This window comes from Orycteropus afer, unplaced genomic scaffold, assembly GCF_000298275.1.
Source record: "Orycteropus afer afer isolate SDZICR_OR568_19922 unplaced genomic scaffold, OryAfe1.0 scaffold00038, whole genome shotgun sequence".
NCBI lineage: Eukaryota > Metazoa > Chordata > Mammalia > Tubulidentata > Orycteropodidae > Orycteropus > Orycteropus afer.
In genome coordinates, this window is record NW_006921625.1 from 7,415,413 (window position 1) to 7,433,103 (window position 17,691).

The window sequence follows — 17,691 nt, forward strand, 5'->3', positions numbered from 1 at the left end:
CTATGAGTCGGGGCCGACTCGACGGCACATAGCAACAACAACAACATGTGCCCCTTAGTCTATTTATCTTGAAATGGAAACCATCATTCATTTAGTGCCGTCAACATAAGCCACCCGCTTCTCCACCTGCTACTAGACAACCAGAGCTTGTGTTCTGTCCCTTTTCAGAGCCGTGAATGCTTGGTGTCCGACCTGGTCTGTAACGTGGGCTTTGTCTGCCTTCCCAAGTGATATCACCTCCGGACATGCCTGCCCTGAGCCTTATCAGTGGCAGGGCCCTGAAGGAACAAGCTCATTAATGCAAAGTCACTGCCAGCAGTTGGTTACCCCTCCACGCTCCCTGAGCATTGCTGTCCCCAGGCACTGACTGCTTGGGGTCTAATGAAGACCCACTCCTTCCTCTGTCGCAGCACTGGGGAGGACTGCCGGGAGGTGATGAAGGTTCTTTTACTGAAAGACCCTAAAGAGGATGACGGTGGCCAGGACCCATATATCAGGGTAAGTGACATGTGACTCGGAGTGCCAGGAAGCATGAGCTTAGCTGCCTGCCTTTTCCTTACCGTGACATCAGGAGGGATGTCACAGAATAAGCGTCCCTGTAATGCCATGATCCTTTCCTGACTTCGTAGTAGTCGTGGCCAGCCTGGGAACTTGAATTTCTTTCATTTGCAGGAATTGGGGTTCCGTGGACTTGAAGCCACTTTGATTCCTGTTTTGTCCTTCAAGTTTTTGTCTCTCAGCAGCTTCTCTGAGAAGGTGAGACCTACCAGTGTATGGTGTGTGGTTTGCATAGAGTCTTTGGCAGCCCAAGCTGGGCTTTGTAACCCTCTCATCTCACCACCAGCTTTATAACAGGGAAAGCTCACCTGACCCACCTCCAGGAGACAGTTGCTACTAAGGTTCTTAAGGGACCTCTGTGTCTATTCCAAAAAGACCCCCCAACCCTGACTGAGAGAGGCAGGGTAAGGAGGCCCAGGAGAGAGCTGCCCCCCCTGCACTGCTCCCAGCAGCTCCCCAACCTGTTCACAGTCATCCTCTCACTTGCTCTACCCTCAACCCCCAAACTCTGCAAAGCAGCCCGGACAGGTGTGATTCTTCCCTTTGTAGAGAGGAGGTCATGGAGACCCAGGCTGGCAACTTGGCCAGGACCTTGAGCAAGTAAGAGGCAGGTTTGGGACTCGAACTTAGGACTTCTCACCACCACTTCAGTTGCACTGCCAGGTGTAGGGTGACAGCCATTGGAGGATCCTTGCCCCTGTAGGTGATGGAGGGTCCTGGTAAGCCCGCAGGGCTCGTGCAGCCTGTAGCGGTGCCTCCCAGTCATTGCCTCCAGGGCGTCTCCCTGCAGCTCCTTTCTAGATAAGGTGGCCAAGAGTCCTGGGGTGGTCTCCTGGAGTGGGAGTACCCCACCCTGCTCATTGGGCCCCACAGCCTCAGCAAGCACCAGGGGTTCACCCTGGCCTCTGCACACCAAAACTCTGTGCATACACTTTTGAAAGCCTTTTGGTTTGGACTGAATATTGCACTGTTCACTCAATTTTTGCTCCACGACATTGAGTGGGCATCTACTACGCGCCTCTGCCGAGGCACCGGGTCTGCAGCTTCAGGAACTGTGTTGGGCCCGTGTCGGTATCGGATCTTCCTCCATAAGCAGCTTAAAGGGGAAACAAAAGCTCACAGTTTGGGGTGATTTCTAGGTCCTAGAGGTCATCCATCATGGAGTGTCCCCAGAAGCCTCCTCTCCCCTCGTCCTCTGCTGGTGTGCCGCGGGGGGCGGGGGGGCCCTGCTAAACACACTACAGAAAGCTCATAGCAGGTAGGGGGCAAGCACGGGCTGAGACCTCAGAGGCACAGGTTTCACTCTTCCTGTCACTTGTCGTGGACCAGTCCCTTCCTGTCTCTGAGCCCCTGCTTTTTAATATGTGAATGGAACAGTGTGGCCACATCCCAGGGTCACTTCCCAGTGAAGTGATGTGTCTGCAGCAGCCCAGCATCTGGCTGAAAATAAATATTCAGGAAATTATGTCCCATTACCTTTGAAAACCAGGGCTTCAGAGCAGATACCACCCTGTGCATATTCCAGTTTTATTACAAGTGCAGGTTGAGTCTCCCCTGCTGTCTACACCCCACCCCAACTCCAGGCTGCGTTAGGCTTGTCACCCTGTATTGCACCTGTCTGTTTCTCCAACAGACTATGAGCTCCTTCAGGGAAAGGCTGATGTCTAGTTAATTCACCTGCATTTCCTAAAAGGCCTATAATAGTTCCAGGTGCATAGTAAGCATGCAATAAATGTTGGATAGGTGGATGGATGGATGGGGGGGTGAATGGATGGTGGATGAGTGGATGGATGGATGAGGGATGGTGGGTGGATGGATGGATTGGTGGGTGGGTGGATAGATGATGGGTAGATGGATTGGTGGGGGCATGGATGGATGGTGGATGAGTGGATGGATGGATGAGGGATGGGTAGATAGATGATGGGGGGATGGATTGGTGGCATGGATGGATGGGTAGATGGATGATGGATGGGGGGATGGATGGTGGGTAGATGGGTGATGGGTGGATGGATGGTAGGAGGGTGGGTAGGTAGATGAGTGGGTAAATGAGTAGGTGGTTGGATGGATGGATGGATGGAATTAGCTTGTCTACTTCTGGTAAGCATTTGCTTGCTTCTTTTTGAATTTAGCCATCACATGAAATACCTTTATTGCTTTCTTGGTGTGTAGCTGTCTCATCCTGAAGCTTACGGGGGACTCATTTTCACCAGCCCCCGAGCAGTGGAAGCAGTGGAGTTGTGTTTGGAGAAGGACAATAAAACTGAAGGTGAGAATGGGTCTGCTGTGAATTAGATTGGGCTTTTATTTACTCTTTCCTCTGCCCCTGGGGACAGGAGACACAGCTGCCTCCTTAACTCCCAGTCAGATGTCTCTCACCCAGTCTTACATGTTCACCTGCTGGGCATTCACACTTCCCCTCAGAATAGATCAGGCACCAGTGTTGTATGAAAACAGGGTAAGTGCCAAATTTTTCAAAGGGATGAGGAGAAATCCATCTATCCATGAGACCCGGTCAGTGCTGGGGCCTGTCTTTATGACATGGTTATCTCTGACCTTCTTCCTGCCTCCCTCCTTCTGTTCAGACAGTGGGAACATGGCATACCCATTCATAGAACCCAGGACTGCACACTGGACAGCAGCTTTCTTGTTGTTGTTGTTATGTGCCTTTGAGTCGGACCTGACTCATAGCGACCCCTCCTTGGGTTTCCGAGGCGGTAGCACTACGGAAGTAGACTGCCCAACCTTCCTTCCGAGGAATGGCTGGTGGGTTTGAACCGCCAGACTTCTGGTTAGCAGTCAAGTGCCTTAGCTTTCTTAGTCTGTCTGAATGACCAGCTGTGTAGCTAGAGTTCATTGGGTACCTATTCTATTCCAACTCAATGGCACCTGGTGGTGAGGAGGTAGATATTTAATTAAGCTCTCATAGCTTAAAATATTACCTTCTCAGTGATTTCATATAAAGACATACCTTGTTTTATTGTGCTTCATTTAATGCACTTTGCAGACACTGTGTATTTTGCAAGTTGAAGGTTAGTGGCAACCCCGCGTCGAGCAAGTCTGTTGGCGCCATTTTCCCAACAGTATGTGCTCACTTCATGTCTTTGTGTCACATTTTGGTCATTCTTACAATATTTCAAAGTTTTTCATCATGCTTAACAGACTACAGTGTAGTATGTAAACGTAAAAATACACACTAGGAAACTAGAGAATTCATGTGACTCATTTATTGTGCCATTCATTTTATTGCACCATTTGCTTTATTGCGGTGGTTGCAACTTAACCCATAGTATCTCCAAGGGCCGCCTGTGCACATTGACCTCTCAATGAAGAAAAAGGTTGATTCTTTTCAGAGGGTGAAGGTCCACCCCGTGGGATCAGAGTGGCAACATAGGACCAGCCGTGGTGATTTCCATGTGTCACATTTCACAGGCGTTCTGTCGCGCAGGTGCTTTGGGATGCTCTGTCTTATCAATTATTGTTTCCCTTTATTTGTGGTTTGAGGATGATGATGGTGAGAAAGAGGAGACCCCAGAATGTGCAGCATGACTTTGTACGAGTGCTTTACAGTTTATGAAGCACTGTCCCACATAGCTTCTTCTGTGGATTCTGACAACAGCTGTATGAAGTAGGCAGGTGCTCAAATAATTTCTTCTAGAGGGATCAGCACAAGGCTGGTCCCTATGAGGCAGGGCTACAGACGTCCCAAATGTCCAGCTTTTCCAAACTGCCATGCCCCTCCTTCATTTGTGACATCAGCTCCTCCTCCTTTCTCAGTACTCCCTCCCATCTTAGGGCTCTGGAGTTCACTGTAACATCTCACAGAACTCACAGACCACCAAGGAGACAGCTCACGTGGTGGTGGAGGCTGGGAGGCTGGCAAGTCCCACATCCGTGGATAGGTCTGGAGGGTTCTTCTCACGCTCGTGGTTGCAGGGGCTGGCGAAGCCAAACTGGTGGGTCTCATGCGGCTGTTGTCTCAGGTCCAGGGGTAGATGATGGCGAACCAAATGCAGTACCAGAGCAAGAGAGAACTTTCCGAGTATGTTGACATACATACCCTCAAGGAAACTAAGGGTGGGGACCTGGGTCACACCCTCTAGCAAGGTGGGACTCAAGATACATCCCACCCAAAACAGGCATAGAGACTAGGACTTACAGCACATCACCAAATGGAGAACAGTGTCTAGAAGGGTCATTGTCAGCAGGTCATTGCACTGCAGCCGGCCAGGCAAGGTGAGCCAGTTCCTGATGACAGAGCCGATGAGGTGGGTTAGCTGAGTTGCCCCAGAGCCCACCATGAGCTCAGGGGAAGAGCTGGCTCTGAAGCCACATTGGATTCCAGTCTAGGCCCCTCACCCATTGTTCTGCGCTAAGGCTGGGGAATAGTGTGTTCATGTGCTGTGGATCATTTTAAAATAAATACTATTTATACTTGTTGGAAAAGAAGGGAAAACTCCACCTTTGGTCAAAAGGGGAGAGTGACTCTGTTGACTTTAAAGTTACGCTCATCATCAGATTTTAGGAAAGAGGAACTGTTGTTCCCTTGTCTTCTATAAAGTATTGAACATCTAGGGGCCTTTTGATATGTTTTTACAATCCATTTTCTCTTTGTATTTCTCTAATGCATTCATTAAGTTATATCTGGTTGTAATCAAAAGATGGCAGCATTCTGCAATGAAACTGTTAAGAGTCTGAACCTGAAATTATCTCTGCTTGGACTAAGGGTCAGTGAAATCTATCATCTGACATTAGAGTTTGTGGACTTTGAGATTGATTTCCCAAATAAAGCCAATCATATTGTATTAGATGTTAATTTGCTTTTTTTTGTTTTTTTTTCGTCATTATTTTACGTTTGGTTATTGATAGTTTACCTGCTCCCATGTTTCCTAGGATAAACAAGCAACCTTGGGCAGCATCCAGATGGTGACTTTGGTATTTGAACTCATGTACATATGATTCCCTGTTTTGCAGCCTGGAAAAAGTCTTTGAAAGAAAAGTGGAATGCTAAGCCAGTGTACGTGGTTGGAAATGCTACCGCTTCTCTCGGTAAGCAGTTAAAGTTTCAATAAAATGCTGAGAAAGGATTTCCTCTTTGTTTGAAAGAAAAAAGGCACACTTTAATTCCATTTAAAAATACGATATTTGGGCTTATTAAGTTTGTAACAAATTATTAATTAAATATGTAATACAATTAGTAATTCAATATGTAATTACTTGTAAGGGTGCAGTGAGACAAATACATGCAAGTATTGTTAAATGGCACAGAAATGGCTCTAAAACTGGATCAGCACTTGCTTAGTATACCTTCCAAAGTTTTGTTAAAGTGTTCGTACTCTTTGGCCCCCTAAATCCCTTTTCTGATTATCTATCCAAAGATCATAATCCCAGATAGGAGAAATGAATTGACTTTTATATGATAAAATATGTCACAACATTACTTATAATCATGAAAAATGAATACGAAAAACCAAACCTGTTGACGTTGCGTCGATTCCAACTCACAGCGACCCTGTAGGTCAGAGAACCGCCCCATACCATTTCCTTATTTTTCCGTTTTGAAAGGTTTAGTTTTTAATTTATGACTTTCAGAATGATAGGAATAACTTACCAGTATACAGAAACACTCTGTTTTCTCTAATGATAACATAAAATATAGAACTTGGGAAATGGGACTACTTTTCTTCTTCTTCTTTTTTTTTTAATTGTGCTTTGGGTGCAAATTTATAAAGCAGATTTGTTTTGCTTTCAACAGCTTATGCACATTTGATTTCAGCCCATAAGGTTTCCAAGGCTGTAAATCTTTACAGAAGCAGACTGCCTCATCTTCCTCCTGCAGAGCAGCTGGTGGGTTCCAACTGTTGGCATTTTGGGTAGCAGCCAAAAGCTTAACCACTGAGCTACCAGGGCTCCTAGGAAAACTGAAAGCCCCTCCAAAATGTCTAGTAAAAGGGGCCCTGAGTTTCCTGTGCCCCATCTGGTGACCTCAGGGCTGAATTGTTCAAGAGGAGAAGGGAAAGGACTGTGGTCTCTTAAAATGATTTTGAAGAATTTTCTAACAAAAGAAAATATAATGTAACTAATATTAAAGGGGAAAAAGATATGTATAGAGATCGATCTGTGGAAGGGGATCTGGTGGCATGGTGGTTAAGGCATTTGGCTGCTAACCAGAAGGCTGGAGGTTTAAACCCACCAGCTGCTCTCTCTGTAGGAGGAAGATGAGGGAATCTACTTCTGTAAAGATCTACAGCCTTGGAAGAAACCCAGTGGGGGTTGATAAGAATTGGAATTGACTCAGTGGTAGTGGAATTTTTTTTTTAGATCTTTGGTACAATTTCAATGCCATTAAAACACATAGATAGCCTCCTTCCCCCAAAAATGAGAATCACCACATATTAAAGCTGTAATCTCCTGGTGGCGAAATATTTTTTAAATGTTCTTACTATTTTCTGTGGTTTTTCCAGAGAGTCTTTAATTTACATATTATTTTTAAAGCACAAAATGCAAATTGCGAATCACTAAAAATTAACCATAAAACATTGTGAATACTTGAAATAATGCTGAGCCATCACGAATCAATCCATGGGTGACGTTGTTTCAAAACTTTAATTTGTCCAAATGAGTTTAAAAGTACTGGGGGAAGGTACAGTGTGAGTGAAAATAGTTTAATTAGAAGTATGTTTTTCAGAGAATAAAGTCGGGTTGCAGAAGAAACCAGCTGGGAGTTGCTAGCTAATTACCAGGGGACACCTAACAATTCTGTACAGTGGGCTGGCTTCCTCCAAGCTCCCACAGTAGTGGTTTGGTTGCCATGGGAACCTCCTCCACTCCCCCTCATCCCTTCAAAAACTAAGTGAAGAATTTGCTTCTTTCTTGTGCCTTTTCTATTTTCTAAACGGAAAGAGGAAGTAAATACTGCAGGCAGTTTCTGATTTACGTACCAAACGTTTGTTGAATATACAGCGTGTCTGTGAGTCTTCTTTTTGGCTCGTGTGCCCCACATCCAGCCCTTCGTGCATCAGCTGATGAGCAGACCCTGCACCGTCACACATTTGGTTGGATCGGCACCATCACCGTGCATTCTGCTCTCACTGTTCTATAAAATGAGAAGGCAGCCAGGAACAGGAAGGGGAACACAGTGATGAGCGATCCGAGACATGCAGCAGTTGGCCTGCACCTGCCCCATTTGGTCACTTGGGAGGGAGCAGGCGTGTGCTTACTGCTGGAAGCTTACCCTCAGTCGGGGGATGAGATTCCCTGACCATCAAGGACTTTGTATATTTTTTTTATTTTTCATTGGTAACTTAAATTCTCTTTTATTTAGTCTTGGTTTTGTTTTGTTTTGTTTTCATTTTTAACCACATCCTAGCCCAGCATGAAATTCCACTGCCCCCTCTAGTTTGCCTTCTCAGAGCTGGCGTGCAGAAGGAGGGGCTCTCTTAGTGGGCCCAGGGAAAAGGCACTGCGTGAATTCTCGGAGGTTTCTGTCCACCCTGAGTTTCAGCAGCTCGGAGGAGACCAGGCCCAGTGTATCAGCAGCCCTTGCTGCATAACAACTCCCCGGACCTAGACAACAGAAAGTTATCACCTCATGGTTTCTGTTGGGAATCTGCGGATGGCTTCATGCTCTCGGTCCTTTCCTGGCTGCAGTCATTGGGGCGGGGGGTCTGTTCCCAGCGTCACTCAGTGGTGGTGGCAGGATTCAGAGGGTCCCCTTCTCAGCCCCCGTACATAGGTTCTCAGCAGCGTTGTCCCCGACATGGTGGCTGCCTTCCTCAGTAGCGAGACAAATCAGGAGAGCCAGAGAGAGCACCCAAGACAACCATAGTCCTTCTGTGACCGATTCTTGGGCGTGGTATCCCGTCACTTCTGCCATGTTGTTTGGACTGTGTCAACAAGTCCAGACCACACTCAAGGGGAGGGGTCGCCTGGGGTGAACACCAGGGACCCCGGGGGCCTGTTGCAGAGGCTGCCACAGCACTCAGGAGCCCTGTGGTCAGGCTGCAGCCATGAGCGGCCCCTGACTCCCCAGAACTAGGTCAGAACATGGATGTTTGAAGCACAGTAAGAAGAAGGTAGAAGGCAGAAGCCCAGGAAACCGGCTCCACTGGGGCCCTCACCGTCTGAACCCCTCAGATGTGAAAAGTGCTGTCTGTCAGGTTTGTCTAGCATCAGCTTGGTGTATTTAACTGTTTGGATCACTGGACGCTTCATTGTGGGCCTTTACATGGGGAAGGCCCTTTAGACAGGCTTGCATTGGCCTGAGTGCCGTGTCAAGTGCGTGGGCTGGACTTGGAGTAGAGCCAGTCTTGGCCTTCCCCTCAGGAAGAGACCCCCAAACCAAACACTTACTGAGAGCCTTCTGTGGGCATGCAGACCCAAGTCTCCGCCCTGCTCCGCACCCGACTGGTCCACTGTAAACTACAGGAATAATCCATCTGCCTCCCCACAGCACGTGGTTGGGGTCCAGTGAGCAGGGGCTGAGTGGACAGGAATTCCTGGTGGCTGAGGAGAGTGCCTTCTGGAGTGGCCCTGCTGTCTGAGCAAAGTGTCTCAGCAGTGCCCTGACCCCGTTCAGCTCCTGGGCGTTTCCCACATTCCCTGGAGTGTGAAAGCCTCCTCACTTGGACCAGGGAGGCCCAGCCTGGGCTGGCTTTGGGGCCAGGGCTGACTTTGGGGCCGGAGTCAGGGCATTTTCCTCACACAGGTGAAGCTGCATGTGGCTCTCCCCTTTGACTTAGTAATTTCAGGGGCCCATGAATTAGAGCTGGCTGTGTCTATACTGAGGGTAGGTGTGTTCTCAGGCAGCCTCCTTTATGAACCTGAATAGAAGGCCCAGAGTCCCTCTCCTCAGAGGAGCTCTGCGTTCCTGAGAGAAGATGGTGGCAAGTGTTGCCTGAGGAGCCAGCTCTTCCCTGTCCATGGCGTCTGCAGTGCCACCAGGCATCGGCCCTTGAGAAGGTGCAGGAGCTGGGGTCCTCTGGTCCTTGCCCAGCTCATGAAGGGGTGTTTCACCAAAGTGTGGGTCCGTGTTGGCATGTCACCCTGCTGTCTCCCCACCACCCTCTTCAGTCTGATCATGTCAGCCCATGATGCCTTTCTGGATGGGGTCTTGCGTCCCTGACAAAGTGATGGCCTTCTCAGGCGGACCCTGGAGGAGGGTGTAGACGTGTGGAGCTGGCGTGCTCACCTCCTCCCTTGACTGACAGGCCAGAGCTCAGGGAAGGGTGAGGCGGGACCTAATGCCTCGATCTCCCCATTCTCCCCTTCAGGAGAGGACTCTGTATGACTTGTGAAGGCATGCCTGTATGTATGCATGTTATAAACAACATGTGTGCAAAAGTACTTCCCTGACCAGAAAGAAATGTATTTCTTTATTGTTTTCCAGTGAGGAAAATTGGCCTGGATTCAGAGGGCAAAAACTCTGGCAGTGCAGAAAAGCTTGCGGAATGTATCTGTTCCAGTAAGTAGAGAAGGTCACCCCGTGGAGCCCACGTGGCTTCGTGGAGTGTTTCCCTGCCATCTGCTCCGTGATCGGTACTGATCCATGTGCGGTCTGTGACCATAGCCTGCTGGGATCTGTGGAGGTCTGGTGGCGCTACGGTTAAAGCATTGGACTGCTAAACAGAAGGTCAGCAGTTCGAACCCTCCACCTGCTTCACAGGAAAAAGATGAGACAGTCTGCTTCCTGAAAGATTTACAGCCATGAAAGCCCCATGGGGCAGTTCTGCTCTGTCCCATCGGGTGGCTAAGGATCACAGTCGACTGGTGGAAAGACGGTTAGCGCCTTAATTGAATTGGTGGCTCCAGCCTGGGCTTGCCGTTGATGTGTTTGTTCTGAAGGGGGTGGGAAGGAACAGTGGGCCGTTCCTCGTTACCAGGCCCGGAGCCATCAAGCTGCCATTCCTTCTCTGCAAACACAGGGCCAGAGGGATCAGTGGTGCATTTGAGTGACTCGACTCTGGCTTGGTGGGTAGGTGTCCATGGGCCTGCCCTTCTGTTGGAGGAAATGACCAGCCTTCCTACATTCCTCGCTGAGCCTTTGTGACTTCCTCTAATTTATTACAGCAAGTCTTCAGGTCCTAAGGAGTCCAAACACAGCTCCATGTTGAGTGGTAATCAGGCCCTTCCCCTTGGTCTTACCGTGGCATTGATGGTTTGGTCCCTCAGTCAGCTTTGAAACTCAATGTTAAAAGTGAAGAAGCCGTTTCTGATGCTGGAGTGCGCAGCTCGAGTCATAGTTATAGCTCATTTATTTTACTTAACGAACACGTATTCAGAGCTGTGTGAGGGCACTCTTCTGATAACTCATTTATCGGATGAGTCATCCTTCTTCACAATTCTCTGCCCTCCCAGGGAGCCCCTTAAAGGCCATGTAAGGAAGAGTTAAGTGGTCAAAGGTGGGGGACAAGTGGAGGATTTCAAAGAGAGAGAGGGACAGAGGCAGACAGACGGTCCTGCAGCGTAGTGAAATGCCCTGCTGGCCTGGGAGCTGGGTGGCTGAGGCCGTCCTAGGTTCCCCTAGCCTCCCCACAGGCCTGGTCCTTCCTGTGGTCCCAGTCAGCGGCGTTACCTGGTCGTCTGCAGTTGGTGCCTGCTGTCCGGGTTCGGGCCTCTCCTAGCAGCACACCTGGCCATCCTCACGGCTCTGCTGACAGGACGTGTCCCCTGATGATGTTGGACAAAACCAGTCTCATTGTCTTAATGACCCACAATGACTGTGGGTCCCCCACCCAGCTGCATATAATCCCCTGTGCCAGTGTTAGATCACCCAGTGACCAGAGTAAGCATAGGCTCACCAGTGTTTACTGACATCTGTAAGGAACAGTTCCACCTGAGTACCCAGGGAGCAAGGTAAGCCCGGGCTCGCCTATGCTTACTGACTTATCAGTTACGAACAGTTTGATCTGAGTACGCAGGGAACAAGGTAGGCATGGGCTCACCTGAGCTTATGGCTGGTCTGTAAGGAACAGTTCCACCTGAGTCCCCAGGCAGCAATGGGTTCCAGTGCTGACCAGGCCCGATCGCCTCTCAGCTGTAGCTCAGGTGACTGCTGCCCAGCGCCGGCGGGGCTGAGGGAGTGCGGCTGCAGTGGGGCAGGCCTGAGCGTGCGGTGCCGTTCTCTGGCTGGCCTGGCAGCGGTTCCTGCTTCCCAGATGCGGACGTTGAGACCCGGGCACCCTGAGCTGCTCCATCCCCCGGAAGCTGCCCCTCCCCGTGCCCCTGCGCACACACCTCTGCCCGTGCTCTGTACTCAGTCTGGTCCTTTGCTCACAGGGGAGTCACCGGCGCTGCCGCTCCTGTTTCCCTGTGGAACCCTCAAAGGCGAGATCCTGCCGAACATGCTCAAGGACCAAGGTGACGGGCTACATTGGCTCCTGGGTGCTGCCTGAGGCTCTGCCAGGGGCCTTCTTGGGTAGGGAAGTGGTCAGCTGGCAGGGTGCGCACAGGCAGGCCTGGGGTGTGGGCTCTGCCTCCCCCACTGGCGGTCTGCTCTCTGCAGCCCATCTGGCTCTGGCCAGAGCAGATAGCAGGGTGATGAACCGAGCGTTCGGTCCTCCGGGCTTATGCACATCCCCACATGCAGAAGAAAGTGTGAGGATGGTGGCATGCAGTCAGTTCAGCCACTCCCACTCCCTCCGGCCCACTTCTCACGGCCCTCGGACGGTCTCCCCAGAAACCAGCCGGGGCCTCCGGAGCACTGTAAACCCATCCACTCATTTCCTGGGGCTGCTGTATAACAAACACAAACTGGAGGCTTCAGACAACAGGATGTATCCTCTCATGGTTCTAGAGTCAGGAGTCTAAAGTCAGGGTGTCAGCAGGGCCCTGTCCTCTGAGGGGCTCTCAGGGAGGACCCTTCCTTGCTTCTCCTGGCTTCTGGTATTGCCAGCAGTCCTTGGCTTGTGGCTGCATCACTCCCAGCTCAGCCTCCCATCTGCACATGGCTTTCTTCCCTCCTCTCAGGATTGCACTGGGACCCACTCTGTTCCAGTGTGACCTCGTGTGAATGATTTCCATCTGCAGTGACCCACATTTCCACAGTCATTCAGGGCTGATGAACCGAGTATTCGGTCCTCTGGGCTTGTGCACGTTCCCTACTGCACTCACACCTTTTCCTGTCATAGTTGGTCTGAGAGCAAGGGGTGACTTGTGGTTGGGAGTATGAACTTGAGAATGGCACAGAGGTGAACCTGAACTCTCCCTGTGCCAAAGAGCTGTGTGGAGGAGGGCAAGTGCATCAGGCTCCTGTCTGTAAAATGGGCGTAGAGTTCCTGTGAAGCCGTGCAGCAGGACGCCCAGCGCTCAGAAGGACAGTTTCTGGGGTGGTCACTGCAGTTCTTGAGGTTCTCCCCAGTTCTTCCAGCCCCTCATAATCCACATGAAGAGCCTCAGCCAGGAAGCTCTTTGCCAGCTTCACCGTATTATAAATGGAGCCAGGCCAGCATCGTCGCCTCATCTCCTAAATGCTGCCAGGAACAGGGGCGGGGAGGTTAGGTAAGATCTAGCCTGACAGCCAGGAGAAAAGAGGAGTGAAGGCATGGTTCCAGTGTCCTGAGAGCAGCCCTCTAATCAGAGGCTGGGCACTTGCCTTGTCTCTTGGTTTTGGGTGCGAAATGGTGACAGGCTGGAACCACCTCGCTGCTTCCCAGTGGTTTGCTTTACTGTCCCATTTCAGTGGCTTAGGCCTGAGGTCTCCCTCCTAAAGCAGCCCCACTGACTGAGTGGCTGCACTGTTAGTCACTTCAGCACCCCTCCCTTAGCAGCAGCCTGAAGCCTGCTGGAGATGGTCAGGGTCACTGAGTAGAATAGGAAGGAATGGGAGAGGGCCCAGAACCTGATCCCTGTATACAGACGGGGACCCTGAGGCCGACGGGGGTGGCTGATCTAGGAGCACTGGAGAGGGAGAGGCAGAGGCACTGGCGCCTGGCAGGGAGAGGCAGAGCTGGGACGAACTGGGGCCCCTGATGCAGGCCAGCATGCCCCTTTCCAGCCCCGGGCCTCTCCCAGCTGTGCTTTGGCCTTGGGCGTGTAAACCTCCCTCAGGTCTGCACAGACAGGAGCCATGCTGTCGTGGCTCAGGGCCCGCCTGTGTGGACACACTGCACCCACACACAGGAACGAGGTCCAAGGGCATGACGGGACCACAGGTCGGGGCCCTCTGCCTTCATCCACCACCTCCGCCTTCTCTTGGGCTGGCGGGCTGCACTGGGATATCTCCGCCAGCCGTGCTCCGAGGGGGGTGTGTGCCTGTTGTGTTCCAGGCAGTAACGTCTGTCTCTGATCCGATTGTGCCCAGGGGTCCCCATGGAAAGCTTACCCGTCTATCAGAAGATCCCACACCCAGGAATCCACGGGGACCTGAGGAGTTACTTCTCCAAGCAGGTGAGTGGTGCTCCTGGGGCACCCCATGGGCTGGGCACCCCAGGGAGGCAGCACAAGCCACACAGACGGGGTCTCAGTGTGGCTGCTCAGTGCCAGCTGTGTGGCTTTGAGGACATGGCCTTTCCAGGGCTCCCTGTCTGTGCCTGAATGGGAATGTCCTGTCTGGTAAGGCTGTCAGACACTATAGCAGGCCCTTTGCCTGGTGGCTAAAGCATAGCCGGTAACACGTGAGCTTGCTGTGTTGCCATGGTTCTTCGTGCGATGATGAGGCCTTGGGGGGGCTGCAGGGGCCGAGGCTGGCGAGGGAGGGTAGGCACACCGGGGAGGGGCCGTGCGGGACCTTCGGAGGCTTTGCGCAGGTGAATGAATGGCTCTTGCTGGAGTTAATTGATGTCTCCAGCAGGTATGTTCAGCCCCTTCCTCCCCAGAACTGGCTTTGAGTGGCTCGTCTGCCCTGGGAGGTCTTGTTGAAGGCAGAGATGCAGGAAGGCCGTCGGCCAGCCCATCTGCTCTGTTTCTGGAAGGGGTTGAAAGTTGACAGGAAGCCAGACGTGACTGCATCAGCTGGCTGTGGGAGCTGGAGCCCTTGTCTAGTCTGCGGGGTGCATGGCCTTCCATTACAGTGTCTTCTAGCCTGGAGGCTGGCACGGTGATCCAGCAGCAGCACCCTGCCTCCTACTTTGAGCCGGACCTTTCCAGAATCCTGCCTGTCTGAGCAGAGCAGTACTCTGATTATAACACCCCCGGGCTGGCTGCTGGGAACCGGCCCCTCTGTGGCCCTGCCTGACCCGTGTAGGAGGCTGACTGGGATGGAGATGAAGGATCGTGTTCTCTCCCCAGCCTCGTGGCAAGAGATGTGTCCTCTTTTCACTCCAGGGCGTCCCAGCCAGCATCACATTTTTCAGTCCCTCAGGCCTGACGTACAGCCTGCAGCATATCCAGGAGTTATCTGGTGACAGCATCAAGCATATCAAGGTGAGACACCCGGTGATCTTGTTGGTTTCACATACATTCTTCTTTTTTGAAATCTTTATTAATTGTCCTAGAGTTTCCATGTAAAATCAAAGTCCCTGACCTAGCAGACGCCCTGATGGCAGTTTGTAGAACTGAAAGGTGTCAGGCTCTCAGATTTGTGAGGCTGTATTTAAAGGCCAACAGTGCCGCTTCCTGGCTGGTGCTCTTGGACAAGTTATTAAACCTCCCTGGGTCTGTTTCCTCATTTGTGACATGGAGATGAGTATCTCTTTGAGGCCTTTACAGACGGTATGTGGTTTTTTTCCTTTGCTGCTGGAGTTTTCCATGTCCTACCTCAGAAACCACTGCCAGACCCCAAGTCATGAAGATCATGCCTATTTTCTTCAAAGAATGTTACAGTTTTAGGTCTTACATTTGGGCCTTTGCTCCCTTTTGAGGTAACTTGTGTGTATGGTGTGAGGTAGGGAACCAACTTTGCTCTTTTCTCACTGAGTTTCTTGAGGAATGGCAGAGTGGCAGTATGGGGGAAACTATGGGAGCTTGGGCCCAGTTGTCTTCTGACTCAGCCCAGAAGAAGGCGCGTCAGGCCCCCGGCATCCCAAGGTTGTGCACAGGGGTGTACACCTCTGCCCCTAGCTTGCTTGACTCCCACACCCACATTCTAGGGAGGGAGAGTGCAGAGGCTGCCGGGTGAGGGCTTCTGTCTCCAGGATGCCCACCTTCCTTACCTTCACAGCCCTACTCCAAGCAGGTGCTCTGTCCACAGTTTTCATCCTGAACAGGGAGAAGGAGGAGTACCTTCCCTCTGCCAGAGCTGCTTAGCTCTCCCATACCCACCATGAGTCCTGCCAGTCCAGGAGAATCCTGCCCTTAGCTCTCCAGTACCCCCTATGGACCCTGCCAGCCCAGGGGGATCCTGCCCCTTTCACAAGTGAGGAAACTGAGACTCAGATAGGTTCAGTGACTTGTAACAGCAGCTAGTAAGTGACAGAGTCAGGACAAGAAGTCACATTCAGTCTAAGGTGGGGTCCTGCCTTGTGACCATGAAACAGGTGGTTTTTGGTTGGAGTGTGGTATCTGGGAATGACGTTCATGCTGCCGGGCCTTCGAACCTAGAGTAGTGAGTGGACCAGTGGTGGCAACCATGGTGTCCGCTGAGCTGCATGTGCGCCAGGCGGTTTACACGTCACTGCATTTCAGTCTCCCAGTCAGCCTTCCTGTGTTACGTGTCAGGCCGTGGGAACTTACAGGGGGTGGGTGACTTGCCAGGACTACTGTCCTGTGAGTGCTGGGGCCTGTGCCCCAGAGCCCTGGTCCGGCTGCTCTGCTTTCCCATCTCCACCCCGTGACACCCAGAGCCCCTTTCAGACTCTCCTGGGCTCCACCTGGCCTGGAACACAAAGCAGAACTGACTGCAGCTAACGTTTGCCAAGATGGCGGGGCATAGTTCCAGCCCCATCTCATCCCTCCCCTTCAAGGTGCAGGCTCCTCACCTGAGCTGTGCTCTCTCTCAGGATGGTAAACCCAAAGCCAAACTAGTGGCCGCCCAGTTGGCTCCAGCTCAGAGTGACCCTGTGCGTGTCCAAGTAGAACCGTTGCTCCGCAGGGTTGTCCAAGCTGTGAACTGCCAGAAGGAGGTTGTTACCTTCGGGGGAGTTCAAACCACCGATGGATTGGTTATCAGTTGAGTGCTCAGGCACGCCAGGTGTCTGGGAAACTCATAAGGCCTGGTTTGGGGTCAGTAGTGGTGTGGTTTTCTACGCACGGGTCATGTGGGGCCTGAGTGATGTCCCAGTGGGAAGGCTCAGTGACGAGCCACGCTCCCTCTTACCCTCCTGCTGCCCGTGCCCTGCCAGTGCACTGAGGCCTCTGCTCTCTCCTCTCCCTGCAGTTTGTGGCCATCGGCCCCAACACAGCACGGGCAATGGCTGCTCAGGGCCTGCCCTTGAGCTGCACTGCAGAGAGCCCCACACCAGAAGCCCTGGCCAGAGGCATCTGGAAGGTGCTCCAGCCCCATGCCTGCTGCTGATTGGCCACCCTGATGACTAGGCCCTCTGGCCTTCCTGGGACAGCTGTGCCTGCTGCCTCAAGATGATAGAGTGAGGCGTCGGGCAGGGGCTCTCAGGAAGCCGGTGTCTAACGTTTGCTTGGAGCCTGAATGGAACCGCCTGGGGACCAGGGCTAGGGCAGCACCTGGAGCAGGCACAATGACCCAAGTTTGCTGTGTGTGGAGCAGTTTCAGTCATCCCGTAAGCCCGACCTTGAAGTTCCTGCTGTGTGAGTTGTGACAATTGTAATTCAAAATTGTTCATTTTTCCTCAAAAATATACACGTGTTGACAGGTGGACCATCGATGTTTTGGGCGTGTGGGAGCCAGTGGGTATTTTCGTGAGAGCCTTCAAGTGTGGTGCCTGCAGCAAGGCTTTGCAGAACCTTCGCCTGACGTGACATCCCATTTTTAAATCTTGCCCGAAACACAAGCTGGTGAAACCTCTGTCTGCATGTTGATACCATGGGAGCCGGGCGGGAGGGAGCACTGGCTTTCCCCACATCTCGATCTTGGTGTGGTGGAAGGCCAGCGCCGGGATCATGTGACAGGGCCCCTCCTCTGGGCACAGCTCTGCACAGCGTATACGCAGCCAGCCAGCCTCGTGCCAGCCCTGTGGAAGGGACAGCAGCACCATTCCCATCTTTTTTGGGACAAAATGGAGGCTTAAGAGGTTGGGGTCACACAGCCAGTGAGAGATGGGCCTGGACTGGTGAACTCAGCCGCCT

General features: G+C 51.8%; 1 protein-coding gene across 1 annotated transcript; it reads left to right on the forward strand.

The window, feature by feature from the left end:
• Positions 1 to 435: 435 nt before the first annotated feature.
• On the forward strand, positions 436 to 16,945 carry UROS (uroporphyrinogen III synthase). Its single transcript, XM_007936802.1, has 9 exons — positions 436 to 498; positions 673 to 756; positions 2,728 to 2,824; positions 5,530 to 5,604; positions 9,944 to 10,018; positions 11,833 to 11,913; positions 13,856 to 13,941; positions 14,818 to 14,916; positions 16,808 to 16,945. The coding sequence occupies exons 1-9, from the start codon at positions 436 to 438 to the stop codon at positions 16,943 to 16,945; spliced, it is 798 nt and encodes a 265-aa protein (XP_007934993.1).
• The last annotated feature ends 746 nt before the right edge of the window (positions 16,946 to 17,691 follow it).